Source organism: Falco naumanni, chromosome 6, assembly GCF_017639655.2.
Source record: "Falco naumanni isolate bFalNau1 chromosome 6, bFalNau1.pat, whole genome shotgun sequence".
NCBI lineage: Eukaryota > Metazoa > Chordata > Aves > Falconiformes > Falconidae > Falco > Falco naumanni.
In genome coordinates this window covers 91354402-91377240 of record NC_054059.1, presented here as the reverse complement: position 1 = coordinate 91377240, position 22839 = coordinate 91354402, and the positions used below count along the sequence as shown (strand labels likewise).

General features: G+C 43.4%; 1 protein-coding gene across 1 annotated transcript in view; it reads left to right on the top strand.

Annotated features, from left to right (window-relative positions):
• The window catches only part of HNRNPLL (heterogeneous nuclear ribonucleoprotein L like), a 29884-nt gene extending 13747 nt beyond the window's left edge, over nucleotides 1-16137 (top strand). The window contains exons 4-13 of the mRNA XM_040597805.1: nucleotides 622-707; nucleotides 3015-3111; nucleotides 3200-3272; nucleotides 7189-7260; nucleotides 8914-9131; nucleotides 9300-9421; nucleotides 9843-10044; nucleotides 10980-11037; nucleotides 11156-11254; nucleotides 12921-16137. Of these exons, the coding sequence (XP_040453739.1) occupies nucleotides 622-707; nucleotides 3015-3111; nucleotides 3200-3272; nucleotides 7189-7260; nucleotides 8914-9131; nucleotides 9300-9421; nucleotides 9843-10044; nucleotides 10980-11037; nucleotides 11156-11254; nucleotides 12921-12976 (1083 nt within the window). The 3' untranslated portion in view covers nucleotides 12977-16137. The remainder of the gene's footprint in view (nucleotides 1-621; nucleotides 708-3014; nucleotides 3112-3199; nucleotides 3273-7188; nucleotides 7261-8913; nucleotides 9132-9299; nucleotides 9422-9842; nucleotides 10045-10979; nucleotides 11038-11155; nucleotides 11255-12920) is intronic.
• The last annotated feature ends 6702 nt before the right edge of the window (nucleotides 16138-22839 follow it).

Below are 22839 nucleotides of genomic sequence, written 5' to 3'. Positions count from 1 at the left end.
AGCAGAGTGTTAACAGTGAGTTTGTATGAACAGAGTGTTTCCTGTCAGAAGTTTTCTCTGCCTTAACTGAAGAAGCACAGCAACCACTTGCAGTGCCTTTAATTCAGGTGAATACGATTGAAATACATTCGATAAGCTCACATCATGGGCTACCCACAGTTACTCTTCTGAAAATGACCATCAATGATAAAAAAAAAAAAACAACCCTCAGCTGCTAGAGCCTTATGAAATCCAATGTGCTGTAACTACTGGGTCACTTTGTCTGTCTTTGCCTTGGTAAAACTACTGAGTGCATGTTTAACAGGGAGCATAGCCTGAGACATCGATGCAACTATGGGCTTTTAACACATATCTTCAACTGTGTTGAGCTAATGTTTGCATGAGTACTTCTTATAGTAGGTTTTTCCTGGGTTTTTTTCAGATTTGAGTGCCTGTACTATGTTAATCCATTAAAATGCTAATCATGAGTATATAAATTGTATAGGGAAAATGATAATTGAAAAATTAACATGCTTTTTCTTTGCTCTCTGGCATTTAAATGTCAATGCAAGAAAATGTTTTGTCAACCTAAAGTGTTTGAAATGTCACATCTGACTAAAATTTTTTTTTCTTCTTCCTTAGGATGTCTTGTATACTGTGTGCAACCCTGTTGGAAAAGTTCAGCGCATTGTTATATTCAAGAGAAATGGAATACAAGCTATGGTTGAATATCCTTTTTGAGTGTGATTCCCCTGCCCCCCCGTAGGCTCTTGACTGCAGATAGAATTTAACATGAGAATGTCAGAAAAATACTGTGTAATTTTGAGACCAAATTATTTTTTAATTTCTATTTAAGGCATCCGAATTTCTGTATCTCTAAAAGACAAAATAGCACTGAGAAATTTCATCTTTATAGGAGAATGACACTGTCAACAATAGTCTTGATAACCATGTTTATTGGTAGCCCTAAGGCTAGTAATTGCAGACATGTAATATGTCATAATTTGACAACACGTTATACACAAAAGCTTCATGGCTTCTGTGTGTGTTTTTACTCAAGAAGTGGGTAAGGGATTGCAGAGGTGCAATTTGACTTCTTTGGTCTTTTAAGATGGTTTGAATATATCCTGCTTATCTTGCTGTTGTGACTTTTAACAAAGCGTGAGACCAACTTAGGCCTCCTTGACCTGTTTATCACGTGTTGAGGAAACTCCCTTGCAGCATTAAGTTGTACATAGGATGAATGTTTGTAGAGTTCTTAATGCGTTACTGCAGTTTGCAAGGTCCAAAGTCTGCTATGATTATGCCTTAGTTTGTAAAATTCTGATAACCCTCTTCATAGAGACTGCTTACCATCTGTTTCTGAGCTGTTATCCAGACAAAATTGTACCAAAATCTCAGAAATTATTTTATGATTTCAGATGCTACTGATGCTGCAGGCTTTGTTAGTGGGTCTCTTCTGTAACATAGGAATTAACCAGTGGTTGCATTGGTGATTTGCCAGGCAAAAAGAATTACCCTAACTTCCATAAAAGCAAACTAATTGCTGCTTATCTATTAAAAGACTTAAACTGTGCCCTAACAGACAGTAGTTTAACTTACTACGATAATGTGTCAAGTTGTGTAAATGCTGTTGTCTGGATCAGATGACTTGTATGGTTGGGGGTTCTTCTGCATCACATGAAAGATTAGGGAAGCTGTGGTGAGGATCCTGCACAGACTGAAACTACCGTAGTTCTGTCCTTTGAATTAAATTCTACAACATTCCTTCTATTAAAAACAAAACCAACCAGCAACTGAAAGAAAACTCACAAATGTGCGAGCAAAGTAACGCAACAGTGTAGGTAAACAGTTTGGGGGGAGGGGGAAGAAGTGAGCTTCAAGGCAAACCTTGTCTGAAAAGTTAAAAAATTTACTCCAGTTTCAATGCTAATTGCAGATGTGCTCCCACATCCCACTCTAGCCAGCGTCAAACAACTTCTTGGAGGTCTGGGAAGCTTAACTTTTCTCATTCTTAAATTCCATAATGAACCCACACCACCTTTGAAGAAGTTGGGCTACAGGAATGCGGTAAAACACAAGGGATATGCTATTGATACAGACTTCTTCCAAAATATCATTTTTCATTATATTGAATATTTTTATATAACATTTGATATAACATTATATCAAAGAGTGGTGCAAAATGTCTGGCCTACTGCAGGGTTCAGGCTTTTTGACACACACCGTATGCTATTGAGTATGTATGAGAACATGGACCGCTGTGCGCTGAGGCTCAAGTATGTTTTTCTCCTAGTCATAGAACCAAGCTTTGGCTTGTGTAGAGGATATGAAAAAACCTGTATGTTGGAGCCTGGTACATACATCAGCCTTGAGCAGTGGGTTTAAAGCAATCTTCTTCTTGTATTTCTTGATGCAAGATGATTTTGTTCATTCAAAGTATCTCTTAATTCTGTGGTTTTATTTGGCTAGCAAGCTTAAAAGAGCATATTCTTTTTTAGTTCTTTTTGCTGTAGAGCAGCTACTGAGCTCATGTTCTCTCTACCCACAAGCCTCTAGCTAATGCTGTGAGAAGGGTTGCGTTGTCTTCAGTCACATCTTCCTGCCCCTGAGCTCTGGTCCCTTCACAAGTCATGCAGCTTGGACTTCCCTTTCAGACCTTCCTTTCAAATATTCTCTAGGCTTGCTGGGAATTTTCTGTGTCCTCTGATGAGACTTACCAAACCCACCAGAACATCCCCTTCCTTCCAAATGATGTAAGATCAGAGCATAAACAAAGTTTGAGTCTATAGAGTCCGCACTGTGGGGTTTACGAATTTATGAATGGTCTCATCATGTGCTACATCTCAAAAACAGATGCTTGACCTAAGTCGAACCCGTACATACGTGTTGACAGTTTTATATTTAAGTCTGTATAGAGTTGTTGTAGGGTATACAATAGTGAAATATCTGCAGGCTATGGAAATAAAGATGTATCAGGAGAGAGGGACATGAATGAGACACCTGGGGGAAAAAATCCTTAACGTGGTGTGTATGTTTGAGTCGGTGTTTTGTGCCCAGAAGGCGAAGGCTGCGCTCAATGGAGCAGATATCTATGCAGGATGCTGCACACTAAAAATTGAATATGCAAGGGTAATGCTTGGACCTTCTCTTTTCATTTTGCTGGAAAAATAGGTATAGTCAAGACGTAACCTTTTCCACTTTTACTTTATTTGAACAGCCAACTCGACTTAATGTCATTAGAAACGACAACGATAGTTGGGACTACACTAAACCGTATCTGGGCCGACGAGGTAGGTTTTCATACGTTATTGCTGTAGATGTTTGACTGTACCAATGACAATCCTTCACACGTGGTCAGGCTGTACCGCAGTAGTCATTGCAAAGCGAGGCAGTGCTGCTGAAGGCTGTGCTCAGCAGCCAGGGCGTTAACCCTGAGCCCTAGTGCCCCTACTGCCGGGTGCGTGAGCCACTTAGTGCAACAAGGAGCCCACACCTGCAAGCACCTCCGCAGTTCTCAAGGACTTGCATTTCTCCAAGCAGCTCTCTCTCTTTGGAGGAGAGGAAACCTGGTACAGACTATTCCTTACAAACTACAAACTTGCACACTGCTTCTCCTTCGAAAGGACTCTTTTTTTCCCCTATGTTGGACGAGGCATTAAGAAGGATAGAGGACTTCAGCAGGCTGACTCTACACTTCATCATGCACCACATCGGCATCAGCAAAAAACCAAACAAACAAACAAACAAAAAAAAAAACCCTCTGAAAAAACTCAGACTTGCAATTCACCTTGTCTGCATACTGCATGCACCACCACCACAAGTTTTTAAAGGAGGACACTTTTCAGTACTTCAGATTTGTATGGGATGAATAACATGATAGACTGTACCCATTCTGTTCAAGTTTGTATGTATGCTGGTCTTTATTTCCCTTAAAATTACAACTGAAAAACAGAGAACCTCCAAAATTAAGAACCTCTCTTGTTGATACCATTAACTTTGTAATCTTTTTATTACTTGCTGTATGTGAGAGTTGCATTCAGTCTTAACAGTGTATTGTCTAGTAGTAGGGAAGTTTAATCCTTATCTGTAGATAGTTGGAACTGAGCAGTGCAATATCGGATAGGCCCCCTCAGTTATTTAAGTATTAAAGTAGGGATATCCATAATGGGTACAGGCATACTGTCTCTTAAGTACTCAGCTGTAAAAATTACCAGAGCTTGACTCGTGTCAATAGAAACTATGACTATATGTAAAGACAAACTGCTGTGTAGCCTAACTCCTGTAAAGTGTTTATTTTAAAAAAAAAAATAAATATCTGTAATTATTGAGTGCAGTGTTCAGTAACTTATGTACAATCATGTGTGCAATGTAAAGTTAGAAGAGTGAAGACAATGTGTCCAAGGTAGAGTATCTGCTGCTCAGAGGCTATATGAGAACCAGGGCTTTGGCTGTCTCAAGTGATACGCACTTTCAAAGTAATTCTGCAGAGACGCTGGGCTTGTGAAACTTGTGTACAACTCAAAACTTAGGGCTTGGAATTTTCAAAATGAAGTTCTTGTAAAAAGTTAACAAGGGAGCTACAGTATTGGTTGCAGCTTGTAGATTATGACTATATCAGGATTCAATTTTTTTCCCCTCAAATTCCTGAGTTAAAAAAGGATTTTGAAGAAACTCATGGGCAAGAAAAAAATGTGAAGGTTTGAATTTGAAAAATCTGAAAGATTAACTCGACCCTTGTATGTTTTCATCATTACAGTGTTTGGAGGCTGACTTGTAACATTGTGCATCTAGTTACGTTATGTTATTGGTCTGCAGATAGATACGGCTGATTGAGCTAAATGTTGCCTAAGCTGCAGAAAACAGTGGAAAATGAAAAACCTAGGATAGGTATGAGTTGCTTTTTCTCAAGAACTCTCAATCTACTCTCTTGTTTTCCTTTTGTTACTTTTGACAGCCTGTCTCTTATTTTTTCTATACATCACTCTATTACACCCAAGAGGAAAATAATTAGTCTTACATTATATATATCATGCTATATTGTATATAGCATGATGTTTCGTTTACTGTGGCCCACATCCATCTATCTAGAAAACAGGAATATAAATTATTGAATGAACACTGAAATGTACTTGAGAAAGCAGGCATCTAGAGCAGTTTTGCCCATAAAGTAATCGAGATTATTTTTTTTTTAATTATTTGTGCATCAATTTACTCTTGTAGCAGCATTGTTTGGCTTTTGAACTTAATGTGTGACTGCAGGGACCTGACTGCAGCAAAGAAGATCTTAGCCCAGAGGAATTTCGTTCTGAGAGGGGGGGGCTTGCTAACACGTCCTTTTAAGAATTTCACACGCCTCCCCTGCCTCAGGTCTTAGGAAGGAAATGCATTTTGCTAAGGATTTTTGTTTCTAAAGAACTGTTTGTTAGTTCTTAATGGTAACAAATTGCAGACTTCTCCATAGTATTTCTCCACTTAAATAAACTTCCTAACAAGTGTCTACTGCATTAGACTGAACAGAAAAAACCCACCTGACTATTAGTATTATTCTTGCTTTTAAGTAGAAAGCTCAAACTGTAGTTCGGAGCATTTCATACACGGTGGCTCAAGGACCCGATTTAAAAACAAAATCAAAAAACAACGACCCCCAAACTTAAACTGTATTATAAATAATATTTCCTTTCAGAATTATTTTAAACACAGATCAGTTGTCATGCTTCAGTGCCTGTTTGTGCAAGTGTTTGTGCTGGCGCAATCAAGGGACTTTGTTTAAGGAAGGAACAAGTATGGGGCAAGGAGAGAGCAGTGGACTACGCCGTCAGGAGGAGGAAGTCTTTATCAAACTGTTCTCCTAGAACTCCTTATTTGAAGAATATGGTTCTTTACTATGTTCCTGTGTGCAGTTTCAAAGGATTTAGCTCCACAATCTGGAATTATAAGCTTGATTTTACTGAAAGGTGATTACTGCATACAGTTTAAATGTGCAAAATACTTGATATGACTGCTCATTTGCTTTCTAGAGCCAAGAACCAGAGCTGTTACCCTGAAAAGGAAATGGAAAAACAAAACTGAACAAAAATAATCTTTCTTCTATGTATTTGAAGGCATTCAGCACTGTTCTGTCTTCAGGCTTTATTGCCAAAGTAAATAGCAGACTTGGAACCTGTCCTCAAAGTCCTGAGCAGAAAGGGCCCATGTGTTTTCATCTCCCACTGTTGTGTTGTTTAATGCAAATAATTCCCTGTTTTTCAGGGCAAATACCTCCAGCTGCATTGGGCTGGAATTGCCATTTTCAGCATTCGTACCTGAATTTCCTGGGAACTGTTGTAAACTGATAGAAGTCTTGCCCCATCTTTTAAATGTGGCTTTTTTAATTGTGAGAAATCAGTTGTGGCTTACAACAAAGAAATCTGGAAGTTAATTTTCTTTATCGTGCAGCATGGATTTGGTTAGAAAAATACATCTTTGGCTGTGATGCACAGCTTGCCTCCAGTAATGTAGACCCCTTGCTTAACTTTATATCCTAGAGAACTGGGTTTTCTTAAAGGATTGACTGTTGTTTACGTGCATTATTCAGTGATGTTTTTCTTCAATTAAACTGTTGTGTGCTGCTGATAATGCAATAATGTACAATCCTTTCAGCACGCCCATAAATCAGTAGGTGTTCTGTAAATATATATGTACACATTTGTAATGCTCTCTGTTTACTGATTATGAAACCATGTAATACAGGTTGTTGTTGGCTTATGCTGAAACTTCTTGAAAGAAGCCCACTTTGAAAATGTGTTGCTGTTGAAGCTAATATTGTGATTCAGGTACTGTCTTTCAAAAGTACTGCATTTCAAATTTGTTTTAAGAGACGCATAGGTAAATCCTGCTGTATGGTGTTATCTATACTAATGTGTGGTGTCTGTTTAGGAAAACTATTGGGTATTTCCATAAACTTTAAACGTCTGAATCTCCACATTGGCCGCTGCCCCCAATCAGCTTAAGTGCAATTTGTTATACAATGGCAGTCTTTTAATTTTGGTGTCCCAGGGCTGCAGCTTGTGGTTTTATACATATAATGAATGAGAAATAGTTTATAAAATTAACAAGGACTCAAATTAACTTTTTCACTTCTTAAGTAGAAGATTTGTGTCTTAACTGGAGAAATCAAGTGCATAGTTGTGCATACTAAACTGTTTTCTTTCCCTTCCCACATGTTAGACAGAGGGAAGGGCCGCCAGAGGCAAGCTATTTTGGGAGAGCACCCATCATCATTTAGACATGATGGTTACGGTAAGTAACACAGATGACAGATGGTTATGAATTCTTTACATGTTACATGGAATTCTAAATATTCAGTCAATGCTTAACTGTGGACCCTTACAGCATGAATAGTTCACTTTTGTCCTGTGCGTGCGGTGCTGTCAGTCCACATTCTGAAAACGGTAGCGATTCACTGAGTTCTATGTGCATTTATTGCCATACCTCTTCCTTTCATGGAGAGCATCCAGCTGTACAAATTTATTCCTTGGATGAATGTTTCCTTTCATTTGCCATCACTCTAGCAGTGGATGGAAAATGACATCTGTACTGGGAAAGCAGTTTTCTTATAGAAAATGGCAACACAGCTTGATCAGCGGTTTGGTGCAACACAGAGCTCTTTGATATTCTGGCATGCGCGGCTGTGAATCGTGGGCTTTGCATTTATTCTGATTTAGCTAATTCTGAAAAGGTGTAGCTATGCAACTGTGTAAGAATGATGTTTTGGAATTAGTGCAATAAAGCGCTGCAGTTGTTACCAGTGCTATCTGTAAATGACAACCTGCTGTCACTTCTGTGCGTTGGACCAAGACCTCAGTGTTGAGAAACGAATGTTCCCCGTTAGATGTGACTTTTCTAGTTATTGACTCTCTTAACTGTCAGGTGCAATGTGATTTGTCTTGCCACTTCCTTTGCAAATATATTTATGGTATTTTACGATGTAGGTTGACCTTCTGCATACTCTTTCCAAAGGCTCTTCAAATCTCCAGAATTTCCAAGTTCTACCTTGTGTTCGCTGATGTTCTTTTTTCATTCTTCTGATACAACCTTCTACGTTAAGTAATGTGGCTGTTCCCTCCTATACTACTGTCTCCCTCTCATTACTGCTTTTTGCTGGGGAAAAAAGGACAAAAGGTTTCTTTTACACTTGGCTTATGTGAACTTCACATTACTTTTGTATCAGAAGAACAGGTATCCTCTCCTTTGTCTGATATTTTCTGTAAACAGAAGTATTGCATACGAGTAATGTCTCTTCATTTAAAAAAAAAAATAATTGCTTATATCAGTGAAAATTGTCACTTCACCTGTAGTAGAAAATAGGATAGCTTTGTTTCAATTAATGCAGGGGTTTAAGTATTCCTGTTTCCTCCAAATGAGCTGTTTGTAGAAGGGTAGCCTTTGGACTTAATCTCTTGTCTCTGGAAAAAGAGCCGTGTCCTCTCCTCTCCTGATCTCTGGCTAAAAGTTCACTTCTTTTGGTTTGTTTTCCCTGCTTTGGAATATTCTTTCTTGGTGACATATAGCTTTATAAGTAGACGTGGCAATATTCCTGAAGGTTTATTTTAAATACTACTTCTGACAAGTTTATGTTCAAATATTTTGTATGGTTCAGGGAAGGCAGTACTTTTTTTATAATAACTGAAATACCTTTTATTACTTGTATGTAAAAAACCAGCTCCTTCCTTCTTGTCTGGTAATGTAAGAAGAGACTTGGAACGTTAAAGGGAATAGAAGAGGGTGGTTTGGGTTTTTTGTTTTCTTAACTGGAAAAAGAATTAATGGAAACTACTGTAATGATGTTTCCCCCCTCCTTTAAGTATGCATTACGTATGTGGGCTTCAGTGCACGACTAAGTAGTGAAACTTGGTTCAAACAATATGAAAACGTGGCCTTTCGTCTCCGTAGGGTCACATGGTCCTTTGTTGCCCTTGCCAAGCCGGTACCGAATGGGATCTCGGGACACTCCAGAACTCGTTGCTTATCCGTTGCCCCAGGCATCCTCCTCTTACATGCATGGTGGAAATCCTTCTGGGTCGGTTGTCATGGTTAGTGGGTTGCATCAGCTAAAGATGAACTGTTCAAGGGTCTTCAACTTGTTCTGCTTGTATGGAAACATTGAGAAGGTAAGGCATAACTTACTAAAAACTTGGAAACTACTATAATAATTTTAATTGCTTTGGAAAGAACCCTGGGTGAGATGTTCTAAAAATATTTCCTAATAACGTATAAAACTCAGTATAATGTATAAAACTGTTTGTTGCAAATGCCATTTTTTCCCAAATCTATCTTAGGTGAAATTTATGAAGACCATTCCGGGCACAGCACTGGTTGAAATGGGTGATGAGTATGCTGTGGAAAGAGCTGTCACACATCTGAACAATGTCAAGTTATTTGGAAAGAGACTTAATGTCTGGTAAATAAGTTTTATTATATTAATAGTCTGCTAGTAGGCAGATGGGGTGAGGTTGCAAACAGACAGTATTCCATTATTCCTTTAACATTGTTGGAGTTATGATTTCCAATTTGCGACTTTTATTTTTAGCTATTAATTATTTTATTTAGTATTAACTTATCTATATTAATAAAGCATATGGGTGTTACTTGGATTGGCTGTTAATAAACTGTTTTCCCTAACATATCTTATCCATCCTTTCTACATTATTTTTTTTAAGGAAGGTGTCAAACCCAACCCATCTTGTTCTTCTAATTCAAATTGTAAAGAAATTCAGCTCTGTGCTGGTTAGATCAATAATCCGTGTACAAAGTATGCAAGTCTTAATTATTTAAGAAACTCTAAATATATACATATGTGTATATATATCCTTAAATCCCAGTGTTTCCAAGCAGCATTCAGTAGTTCCAAGCCAGATATTTGAACTGGAGGATGGCACAAGTAGTTACAAGGATTTTGCAATGAGTAAGAATAATCGCTTCACCAGTGCTGGCCAAGCATCGAAGAACATCATCCAACCACCCTCCTGTGTGCTGCATTATTATAACGTTCCCCTGTGTGTAACTGAAGAAACCTTTGTAAAGGTAGGCGGTTGAAATGACTGTGGTGTAGAGGGCTTTGGGGCTCTGTCCTAGCTTTACACTGTGCTGCTTTTAAAAAGGAACAACTGGGATAGTTTCAGCATAGTGACTGGAAGAGAACTGGTTTTTAAAATGGGTTTGTAGCCTCTCTAGATAGAAGCTGCTATATTTTCACAGTTCTAGCATTATTATTTATTTATTTATTACATGAGGAACAAGATCTTGGACATCTAGTTGAGGAACGTAGCGTTTTTTTGTGGAGGAAGGGGAAAAGACACACAAATCCAAATACAGGGAAAGTCAGGGTGACAATTCACAAAAGATTTACTGAGTCCCCGAGATGGTTACTCTAATGACTGCTGGGATATTTTGAAATGGAGCGAAGTGTGCACCTGGAACAGTCTGCACAGCTAAGTCCTAAATGAACTCTGGATGCTCAAAACAACTCCTCTCAAGTGGGGGCAGTGGTAAAACTGATGACAGTTCTGTGAGTTCTTCTGCAGTTCAAAAAAAGTTTTGTTGCGGTTTTTGGTTTTTTTTTTTTAAGTTTTGTTTGAAAGTGAACTGGTTCATGAGTGGTGTGCTTGCATGTAGGACTTCAGAGCTAGTGTATTGAAGTGTAAATATCAACAAGAACTTGTTTTTACTTATCTTGAGGTAGTGATATCAGTACTCTAACAATTTTTTTGCCTATAAAATCATATTTATCATGGGACAGCACAGATACACAGGAGCCTTGTTTTGCATACTATAGAATGGTATTCTAAAGAGTTACCAATCTAAACATATTTTAAAAATAATAATTGGCCATAAATTCTTGGAAGCTCTATTAAAGAGTCAGTATTTTCCTTTTTGTGTCTCTTCCATAAACTTGGAATTTTTGCAAATGTTTTTACACGCATTTTTACTGGAGTTTTACCTCTTTATTTTTGTGACAGTTATGTGAGGATCACGAAGTTCTCAGCTTTATTAAGTACAAAGTGTTTGATCCAAAACGTAAGTAAACTTTGACCTGTTTGGGGAGTTATTTGTATTCCAGTTTTGGTAAGAGCATACACTGTCAGGAGACATTACTAATCCCCTCCTTCCCTTTTTTTTTTTCTCGTTTTGACAGCTTCTGCCAAAACACTGTCTGGTCTGTTGGAATGGGAATGTAAGACAGATGCAGTGGAAGCTCTCACTGTACTTAATCACTACCAGATAAGAGTCCCAAGTAAGTCAGTTTTACTGATCTTACGGCTATAATTTTTCTTACATGTTGATACTGCCTTTGTAAAAGGTGAGGCTTTGCAGCTAAAAACTGCATTGTTCTTATTTTATAGATATAGATATAAAAAACCCAGTGTATATACACACACATACTGTACTAAGTATATTACAGGATACAAATACTATATATTACAGTATTTAACCTCTAGTTTACGTTCTGTTAGTTTCTATCTAAATGGCACTCTAGTTTTTGAGTCAACCTGTAGAACTCAAAATATGCTCTGCAACTTGGAAGTTACGGAAGGATGGAAAAAACCAAAAATTGATTTGGGAGGAAAAGAAGGCAAGGCAGGAAAAGCATTAGAATACACTGTCATCAAAAGCAAACCTAATGGGTAATGTCTTACAGAAGATTTTTAAATCTTTCACAATAAGTGCAGAGAAATATGCAGTATCTTTGGGCAGAAGATTCTCTAAGGTACCCAGCTTACTGCTCTAAATTAGCTGTAGTGGATTCTCTTTCAAATTAGAAAGGATGAGACCAAGCTGAATTTAGCTCCAGACCAGTAAGAACGGAGGGGGGGGGAGTTCCCTTGCTAAACAATTACGCAATAGGCCAGATCTGCACTGGGCTATTAAGATTGTTTACTGGATTCAATGGAATTTTTCCAGGTGTTCACAGACATAACTTTGAGTCCAGTCCAGTGTCTAATATTATTTTAAACTACTGTCTCAAAACTTTTACGAATTTGTCTCCCTGTCAAGTGTTAACAGTTTAAATCTTTCCTGCACACAGACACATACCCACCCCCACACCCCCACAGCCACCCACCCCCACCCACCCACCCCCCCCCCTTCTCAGTGATGGGCTGAGATCACTTCAGGGCCTGACTATTTTTTAGGGTGGTGATAACAGACTGTTCATGATTTCAGATTCATCTCAGTTTGGAGAGGTGGTAACAGCAGATGCCTTTCCACATGGAAAAGGCAGACCCTAACGCATAGTCAATCTGGCGCTCAGAGGAAAAGGCAGCGTTTTAGACCAAGGACCGCTGGTTGAGTTGCTGCAATCAGCCTGTGGGAGGCTGGCTGGCCAGGACAGGTCCCCCCCCCATTGCCGGGAGCGCTGTGTGCTGCCCGCCCTGGCTCCTGGCCGCCCTTACAGCCGGGGGGTGCTCTGCCTTCGGGAGAGCCCTGAAGGGCAAGCTGGGCATCCTGCCGCTCTGCCAGACACGTGTCAAACCTGCCCAGTGCCGCTTGGTCCCTGGCAGAAAAACGCCACATTCTCAGTCCTGACTTCTGTAAATATCTCCGCCTCCTGTCTTCGAAGTTGCCTGTTAAATACTACTATTATAAATAGTTCAGCTAGGAAGAGGGGCAGCAATAATGGTAAAATCTTTATAGCACAGCATTTGCAATTCCAAATCTACGTTCCTTTGCAACCAGATCCGTCACTCTGTTTTCGTGTCTGGAAGATGCTGGCAGGCTCTCGGTAAGGCCCGCTGGGAGGCTGGGCCGTGTCTGTGGGCAACTGGTGGCAGTGGGCGCGGGGGGCAGAGCCGTACATCAACACAACTGGTAAACTTGTCGGATTATGAAAAGTGATCTTGATAACAGGAGAGCTGTGCTCAGTGCAAGCCCTGAGTATGTTCTGTGTTGTCTCCTGACAGATGGCTCCAACCCTTACACCTTGAAGCTTTGCTTCTCTACTTCATCCCATTTATAGAGAAGAGGACAGCATGTTCAGAGCTACAGTCACATTGATTTGCAAGTTTAAAACTACACTTCGTTCACAAAGCTCTAAAGTGGTTGTTCTAATGTTGCCTTGTTTCAACTTAATTCTAATATCTTTTATCTTGTTTTATAATAAATGGTTGTTCCTTCATAAATACAAAACAGATTTTTTTCTTTTTGCCTCTGAGAAGTACATGTTGTAAGCTTACTACAAAGTTTGTATTTTGTTAGTGTAGTATCTCCAAATGTCTAAAGAAGCACCAGTAGTATAAACAAGATTGTTTTCTTCCAAAAATGAAATATATTTGCATTTTCAATAATGTTAAAGGTTAGCAAGTATTTTTCCATTTGTAGTCTTAATTGGCAGATAGAACTATTACATAAGAATTTTAAATGTAGAACTTGTTTTTCAGTATGTTAAGTAGTGAAGTATGTCGCAATACTAAAAAGCTTGTATTTATAAATGCTTTAATCAGGTTAATGTTGCACATACCAAATTTTTAGTAGTATGGACTTGATTTATAGTTCAAACAAAGCTAACTTAGAAAATTAAGTATGTACACGTGTATGGTGTGAATTCATACTTACTTAAAGTGGTTTTGTTTTTGTTTTTTTTTTTAAAAAAAATTCTCTTCCATTTGCATTAGCATGATGCCATCTATAGCTAGTCCCACCGTAGGGGCCTTTTAAAAATTAAAATTGCAAGCCTGTATCAATGTGTTCATCCTCATTTTCCATAATTTGAACTTAAACCTTTAGTATTTGACATATCCTCTTGACTTTTTTTTTTTTTTTTTTTTTCTTAAATAGTGGTTATGACATACTAAATGATAACAGTTGGATATATGAGAAGGTCGATCGCCATAGGAACCAAGGTGGTAAAAACAGTTAAAACAAAAAGCAAGCCCTGCTATATTCTGTCATACCTGGACAGTTAATTTGATGGGGTTTTTTTGTCTGACTTATTTTATACATCTGTTGTGACCATGAAAGAATTCATAGGTAGACCTGGCTAGCCTCTCGCTTAAACGGAGGTAATCTAGGTGGGATTCAGATAATGTAACTAGTTACACGATGTGGAATTAACAACAGGAGATGTCTGTTCTCTCTTCTAGAACTGGAGTTGCATCTTACTTGGGCTAGACCCCTGGAAATGGGAGTCCCGGCAGGGAGGTCTGGGAGCTGTGGTCTTAGGCGCTCTGTTTGTTCCCCTTCCTGAACTTGCAGCAAAGTGTTTAGGGCTTTTTTTCAGTTCTGCTTTTAGTGATCGGAGAGGTTATTTTATCAGGTGTTTTATGTTTTATCATACAAGTTCTTTGTTCTGTCTTTACGGATTTTATCCACATCCATCCTTTATGCAAGGTTATTCGTGCTTGAGAGGTTATGTGACGGTGCGTTTACTGACTGCGGGCGTTGCGCATGTCTGTGAATACAGACCGGCTTTTCCCCATTCTTAATTTCAAGGCAAGTACACCTTATCATACGAGGGAAAATGCGTCAGCTGTTCTCCAGGTTTTCTCATCAACAATGGTTCAGTTTTGCCCTGTCTACCTCTATTTTGTTCATGCTTCAGGTAATTAGTATTTCAGGTATTCAGATCGGGCTTCTGAGATGTCTGCACTGGCAGCTGAGGGACAGGCTCTCTGGCAGCCCTTTCTGCACAGGGTTTGGAATGATAACGGGCCTGCTGTCTGGTGGGTGGCGGACTGACTTGTATCTTGGGGGCACTGCTAATACTCTTCCAAGCCTCAGTGCTTTTCCCCCAGAAGGTGCTTCCAGAGGACTCCGGTGTAGAAGGTTATGTGCCATGTCTTGCTACCTGCCCATGGAAATGCTGGGTACTAGTGAAATGTTCTGTGCTGCCTGGCGGTTTACTGTAAAAGGTCTCTCCCAAGCGTTCATTTCCCTTCCATCAACTTGAATGTTCTGTGGAAACCTGTTCCTTCTGCCATAACTTGCATTGCTGTTTGTATTAATGTAATTTCAGAAGTTACGTTGTTTGCGGTTGAGTATTAAAAACATTATGTTGTCTGTTGGTCCAGTTTGGGATGTAGGATGAGTGACCCTTAAAAGCATTCAGGATTTTTTTGGGGTTTTTTTGTTTGTTTGTTTGTTTTTTAAAAAGCAGCACTTTAATGTTTCAGTGTCCTCAGTGGATCACAGTGTTCAGTGCCTAAGATGTTCAGGTGAAAGGAGTCTTTCCTGCGGCTGCCCAGCTCAGAGGACAGGCTTGATACCAGCTAGATGTCCCAAATGCAAAACGAGTAGCCTGTGACACATGGGGAAGAAAAGAGAGGAGACCGAAAAATTGTGCACACTTCTTTCTCCTTAAAATAATCATCATTTTCACATAGAAGTTGACAACAGGAAAGATTCCTTCTTGGTGTTTTGCTGTAAAAAGAAAAGAATGTCTTCTCTTGGGCCTACCAGGAGGGATGCTTGTCGTCAAGGAGGAATGAGGTTGGTCTTCTCCTTCCACGCAAGGTCTGTGTTCACCTATAATCTTGCTCTTTAGAATAGAGCCAAAACAGTGGGGCAGGTGAAGAGTTAGTTGCTCCAAGGGGAATGGAGTTTGTCTATAATTTGGTAGCAATACTTACTAGATTGAGGTGAAACCATTAAGGGCTTTCAATCCATTTTTTTTCTGTCTCTTGCATAAGCCATACAAGCAAAATAGCGAACATCGCTTTGCACGTTCCCTGCTTGTAAGCAGCTGGCATTCACACTGTAGTATCTTCATGTCCAGTGTTTGTTTGTTTGTTGGTTTTTTTTTTAAAAAAAAAAGTTTATTTTTTCTAATTGATCACTTTTCATTGGAGGTAAATAATATCTATTGAGGTGGAGATCTTTTTGTCTTTTCTCATGATACTCTAATCCTTGTTTATATTTATTTTTCCTTATATCTAAGAAGTGGGAATAGCTGCTTTTTGACTTTCTATACCACCACAGCAAGAAAGTATATCGCTAGGATGATGAAAGATTTAGAAGAAGCCATTCAGGAAGTGTTTGGGTGTCCTGCTTTATGAAAGGAATGATACAACTTGATGCGGTGTCACTAAGTCTGTCGTTTAGCGAGGGATCGTGTTGGGGTAAGCTGGCTTGTAACTGGCTGAAACCCTCTTTGTTGTAATTAAATGCAACTTGCTCCTTTTTCCTGCTGTGTGTTTTCTTGTGAACAGTGCTTGAACTGGTTTGAATGTTATGATTCCTTAGCAGGAGACATTCTGTCTCTTCTGTTAAATAATAACATTGAAGTCTGGCAACACGAACACGCTTGCTCAATTTTTTTTTTTTTTTTCTTTTTCCCACTTCTAGGATGTGTTTAAACATCTCCAGTATTTTTTGTGTCCTCTTTTGAAAATACCTTGTATTCTCACATCTGTAGCTACTAGCGTTGTGTTGGTTTTATTTTTATGCATTCAGGTTTTTATGTCTGCCCAGTGTATTGCTTTATTCCCTTCTGGCAGTTACAGAGGTGGGAATAATCTTGTTTGCATGGGCATGGCTTTGGCCAGAAATAGTGTGCAAGAAGGCGTGGGGAAAAAACCCGCTTGTTACCAGCTCAGCTTCAAGTGAAGAGCTCTTAAAGCACAAAATACCGTTGTTCTGATTTTGACCTTAAATTAGATGCAGCTGTGCTGCAGCTGAGAGCCACCCACCTTCACATGCCTGGGGTGTAAAAGGTAACTTCAGGCTCCCGCCGTAAAACTTGCCTTGCAGCAGTGGCACCGCCAGTTTGCACGTTTGGTGCTGGAGCCAAGCAGTGCCCTGGCACGCTGGCACAGAGGGGCTGGTGGGGCCCTCTGAATACGTGGCAAAAATGTGTCAGCTTCAGGAGACAGACCTTGCTGGTGTGGGTAGCGATGGTCCCGAGGGAAGGGAGGCGTGTAGGAGAGAGGCAGGCGGGTGCCGCGCGGCGTTCCCTGCGTGGCGGTGCTGTGTCCCGCATCACGGGCCGCCCTGCTTGGGGGCGCCGGGAGAGGCACCGGCGTGTTGGCCGTGCCTCGTCACACCTGGCTGCTTGTGACGTTCAAGAGTGAGTGGAGACTCCTGTCTCAGCGAGGGGCGAGGGGTGCTGCAAGGCCTCTGGCGGGAGCAGCGAGGGGCGCGCGGGGCCCATGCCAGGGGCGCCCAGCTGTGGGCCGGCCGCGCGGGAGGTGCACGGAACTGGCTGGGCAAAGTGCTCTGACAGACGGGAGCTCACCTGTCCTAGGAGAGAGGAGTTCCTCACGTCCTCTCTTCCAGCTTGTGCTATTTTTGTTCTTAACCATTAAGACCACAGGTTTTCAATTAATCGAGGCTCCCCCCAGCATACCCTTGCTCCCGTAAGGAATGCTCTGGGAAGTGGACTGGAATGTGGAAAGCGTTCATGGTATTCACCGGGGAAGTCTAAGTTGAGAAACTCCTGGTGTCGTTCTTTCGCCGTAAAACACGGGATGCCGGTTTTTTCCCCCTCACCTGTTAAACCTCCTGCACGCTGAGGAGTGGTAAGATGCCACCTTCTCAGTTGCACCATTGCAGCTGGCACTAGCGGGGAGGGGTGACCAGGTGTGCTCACGCTTCTGGCGAGGGGCTGGCGGGGGCGCGGGCTGAGGCGGCGGTAAGCTGAAAGGAGTAGCTGTTCAGGGCTTGGGATGGTGAGACCCCCAAATTCTACTGCTAAAGCATCTCCTTTGATAAAGGCTGAAGAGCTTCCGTTTCTAGACAGTCGTATCGTCAGGTTAAAAGAATAAAATATTTGTGTTCTGTTAAGCCTCCTCCTGCGTAGTACTCTTTCCCCGTTAAAAACAGAAGACTTCTTTCTCTGAGGATTGTACCTCCCACGGGATGCGGAGGAACCTAATGCGGCCAGATGACTTGTGCTGTGCTTTGGCCACATCCCTGTAAAGGAAATAACCTCGGTCCCTTTCCTTGTGTTCAGAAAGCTTTGGTACCTGGCCAGTGCCGAGCCTTCCTGCTCTGGCCTTTCCCAGCCAGCTCCCTGGGTAGAGGCACACATCTGATTCAGACAGGTTCCCTGTTCTTCCTCTGGACTGTTGCAGCTGCTGATGCGAGGTCTTAATTTCTGGCATGGTTTATTTAATTTTTTTCCTTCTCTGGTGGTTCACGGAGCAGCTGCAGACTGAGTGAGCCTTCATGCAAGGGAATGAGCGCTCTGGGAGGAATGGTGAGGGAGCCAGAAGCTATTAAAAAGGCAAGATAATTAACCCTCTTTTCCAAAGCATCCAGGATCCAGGAATACAAATGAGTCCTGGCAGGAGCAGTATAGCAGTATTCAGAACAAAACACTGAAATGGGCTCATGGCGTGGAGGGTGGCTGAGGCCGGCGGTTGCTGCAGAGCACAGGATGTAACTATTCAGCTTCCCATCAGCCGTTACCTGCTCGGTTATTTTTCTCTTGTCATCTCTTCTTCCTTCAATTTGTGGTCTCATCCTTCTTCAAGCCAATAAGAAAATTAAATTGGAGATGCTTGTGCTTCACTTAACGTTAAGTGGGTAGTAGTCAAATAAGCCCACAGAAGTTATTAGTTGGAATACTTGCTTACTAAAACTCTCCTCTCCGGAACTTTCTGTCACTTAGGCTGTTAGTGCAGCAGACTTCGGATCTTTCAGGAAGCACAGTTTGTATGAGGTGATGCTTTCTCTGTCGTCTAAGTGTAAACTTCTGGCCATTTTAAACTTAATGGCACAGATGCAGGGATTTTCCTGTAATATAGATTATGCTTCTATTTTCTCTTCTGTTAACCACAGCAGTGGAACTCCTAAATCAGATTAAATCAGAGGGCTTTAGATAAGCATCCTGTTGAAAAGCTTCGGCAGAGTGTCTAAGAAACAACCTGGTCAGACAGCGACCTGGGTAATCTTTTTTGAAGTTACTGCATGGCTTCTGTCTGAAACATGGCAACCTAAAACTTCACTATTTTAAGGTGGGAGTCCCACTCACTGAGCTTTTAATTCTCAATTACTTGTCTTTGGGGCGGGGGGAGGGGAGCTTTAAGCCGAAACCGAACGCCTAAATTCTAAGGATGGACCTCAAACTGGAATATTTTAGTTATACTTGAATATGTTCCTCTTGCCCAATAATTCTGTGGAGATTTTTCATCTTTTTGATGCTATATAGACAAAGACTTCTCTGTGCCTTTTTAAGGACCCTTTTTGTGCCTCTAACTCTTCCTTTTTGTGTCCTTCTAACGTGAAGCAGTGAGAACTAACCGCAGGATTTCAGATTAGGACGGTGCTACTGACTTCAGAGCATTTCAGAGTAACATGCTCTCTAGGCTGGCTTTTTTTCAGCTATAGCTTTTGTCTAATAACATCCCCCCCCCTCCCCTAATAGTCTAAAGAACAAGTTTCTCTCCATGAAGAGAAACGAGGTGGTAATACTTCCCCATGTCTTTTCAGGCCCCAAGTTCACAGCCAAGTGTCACCCTGCTGCTCTTGGTTTGTCCTGTAACATGCCCTTGGTTTGAGCGTTGCTGCAACCTGCCCCTGCTGTCACCTTCAGTATCTGCATCTTCGATGATCTCGTCACTGCAAAAACAGAAACGGAGCTCTTCCTTTTCGTTTCGCAAAGCTTCCAGAGCAAGTTTCTGCATTTTTGAAACTTCCTAAGAAGTCGAGCAGGGGTATTTGGGGATGCAGGGGCAACAGAGCGCTGAGGCTGCCAGCGCAGCCTCCCTTTCCTCGCTGCTGAGAGCAGTTTTCCGGCAGCTCTGCCTTGCAGGGAGCGCCCAGCTGAGGAGAACCTCCTCGCGCAGCGAGGGCAGAGCGGCTCGGGAGCCCTGACGGCGTGAGTTCAGCCACGGCGGGTGCGTGGGGTCGGGCTTCATGCGCTGGGGGGACGGCTGCCGCTTTGACGGTGCGCTGCCATCCCAGCGGCCTTGGCAGGAGACCTGCCTCCAGTGAGCTGCTCGTAGCTGGTGGGTGTGTGAGAGGGGCACGTCTTTACGCTGCTTTAGCAGCAGTAGCTTTCCACGTGAAGCTGCTCCGAAGCCGTTGTGCGAGCACTTACGCTGCTTCTACCTTGCACTTCTCTTGAGGTGCTGATACTCCGTTTCCCCAGTCGCTGCGGGACCGCCTGTGCCCTGTATCAGTCTGGTCTCTGTTAAAGACCGCGAAGATCAGCGTTCCCAGCAGCGTCATCCTCTTCTGTGCCTGTCCTGAGTTGTGTGTGCAGGCTGAGCTCAGGTCTGCCAGCTGGCCTTGGCTCCTGAGCCACGGCGCGGGGGTCTGCCCTCCCCGGCACAGCAAGGCTCCGGGAACAAGCTGCCCGGAGCTCCTGGTTTCGCCGGCAGCCCGGGAACTTGCCCGCACTTACCCTCGCAGCTCGGTGAGGACTCTGCCCAGCTGCTGCAAAGCTCGCTGCCAGTAACCCCGCACCAGCCTTGTAGCTGGGGCTGCAGCACAGGCCCGCGCTCTGTGTCCCTTCCACCTGCAGACCAAGTGTCCTGCTGGGGCCTGAGGAGAAGGTGGGGGGAGGGGAGGGTGCTGTGCTCACCGGGGGGTGCTCTTACTGTCAGCAGAGAGCTGGCCAAAGGAGCAGGAGAAGCACGGTGGCCGCCGGTGCCTGTGCTGCTGGGCTGTAGGGCAGGGGAGCTGCCGGGGTAGGGCTGGTTGAGCGTTTACAGATGGGCGTCTGGTAGATGGATTGCCGTAAAATGGAATTTTTTTATGCTATTTGTAGCTGTGGTCTCAGTGCAAGGTAGCGCTGCGCACCTGGCGTGCACCGGATGGATGCATGAGGGCCGAGATCTTTGCCTCCCTCGTCGTTTTCTTGCCGGTTCTTGGTGGCTCGCCAGCGGTGGGGCGGCACGCTCGCCCTGAGCCTGCCCGTGCTGCTTGCTGGAGCCTGTGGGCTGCATCGGGCCTCACGGGCACAGCCAGCGCGCCTGCCCTTGCCCTCACACACAAGTCTGCACTTTGCAGGGGAATGTTACTGGACTGGCGGTTGCGTTGTGTGGGGCCGAGGCTGCGCAAACAGCCTGCCCATGCGTGGGTTTTGCCTGCTGGGCTGCGTGGGGCGGGAGGTGCTGGTTTCTGCCGGGAATCTGGTGAGGGGAGGGGAGGACAGTGAAGAACAGGGCAGCTATTGCTTCACAGGCGTTTGTCAGCCACTTCTCTACAGACTTTTCACAACAGATTTCTCCCTCTTCTGGTTTCTTTCAGAGCCTGTGGCTCTGCCCGTAAATGAATGATACGGTATCTAATAAAGAGGATGCAAAAATGGCTTCAGGTGGTGTGTAGTCCCAAACTGCCTTTGTGCCAGGCACAGCCCAGCTGATGGAATCCTGGGTTGCCCTGTTTATCTGAAATACAAAAGGCTGCCAAGAAGGTACAGTTGGGGTCCCGAGCGGGTCCTGTTCAGGACAAAAGCCCCGCAGCGCTGCTTCTGCAGCACTTTAACTGATTTGTCCCTCTGGACCAGACACCTGATCGTCTGAAACGCTCCCTGGCACGCGCTCCTCAACTTGTGCATTGTCAGTTGAAGCAGGTACTGTCTTAAAGTAGCAAGCATAGATTTTATTCTTTTTTTTTTTCCTCCTAATTCTTATTTCCTCTGTGCCTGCAGCTCTCGCCTTCCCTCTCCCCGTGGCGGGCTGAGCTGGCAGGGGGGAGCACCCTGTGGGCCTGCCTGGCAGCAAAGGTGGGGGCCACTGGTGCTGCAGGGCAGGTGGCTGACGCTGGCTCTGTGGTGTGCGCGTGTGGCGCTGAAGGGCAGCCGGAGCGCGGAGAGCATTGCATTTGGGTGTGCTCAGCTGGGACTGAGCTTCAGCAATGACCGCTCTTGGGATGGAAATCACTGGAAAAAAAAGAAGACAACCCGACCTGGAGATCATCAGGCAAAGAGTGGGCAACGGCTTCAGCCTGCGAGGAGCTGTGCTTTTGTGGGGATCCACCTGGGTGGTACTGGGACACCATCTCGGAATTATTTCCCCTCTCCGATTGTCCTCGGAAGCTTGGCAAATGAATCGGGTGCATTTGTCTTCCCTGGCTGCCGGCGGCGTGCTTCCCTGCCGCACCGCACCCGACGGAGGCCGGCGTAGCTGCAGCTCCCACCAGCGCTAACCAGGGCCTTTTCTGCGCAGGGGACAGCGTGAGGTCAATGCGAGCTGTGTAAAAGCACTGCTATAAAGTGGGCCGGTGAAAATGAATCAAGCCCCTTTGTGGGCACAATTCCAGGCTGAAGGAAGCTGAGTTGTGCGCAGGCCACGTCAGCTCTGAAAAGGCACATGAGTGGGGTGCGATGCCCAACGGCGCATCCCCTTGAAACACCAAATTGAGTTAAACTTTGCTTGTCCCTGAATATCCTACTGGTGTTGTAAAAAGCGACATGTTGTCCTAGAAAAACCTGCAGAGCAAATACAAGCAAGTCCTGTCTTGGACCCCTTGGAAACAGGTCAGAAATGTTAAAGTTGCTGTCTGTCCCTTGCTCAAACTGCTCTTGTAGTGGCCACGTGTGTCCTTCTGTGTTAGCTGCTCCCTGTCCTTTCCTAGCTGTGCACGTGCTGCGTCTTCTCAGCCTCTGCTGCTCAAGGAATTGCAGATAAAATGCCTCTTTTGGCTTCTGCTACTCTTGTGCCCATCTCGCCTTGGTTGGTGCTGCAGCATGCTGATGCTGGGCCCTCTCCTGCTTGCCCTTGGGGCTTTTCACTGCACGGGTTGCCCCTAGATTGTCCCCCCCGGGATGTCTCTTGGCTTGTGCTCCAGCCTCTCCCGGGCTGTGGGTGGAAGATGCACAGAACGGCCTGCGGGAGGAAATGGCCCCGGGTTGTGGCAGCTGGAGTCCGCAGGGTTCCTCCTGCACGTCCAAGACTGGGGACACCTCCGTGTCGGCTGCCACGTGGGGCATGCGAG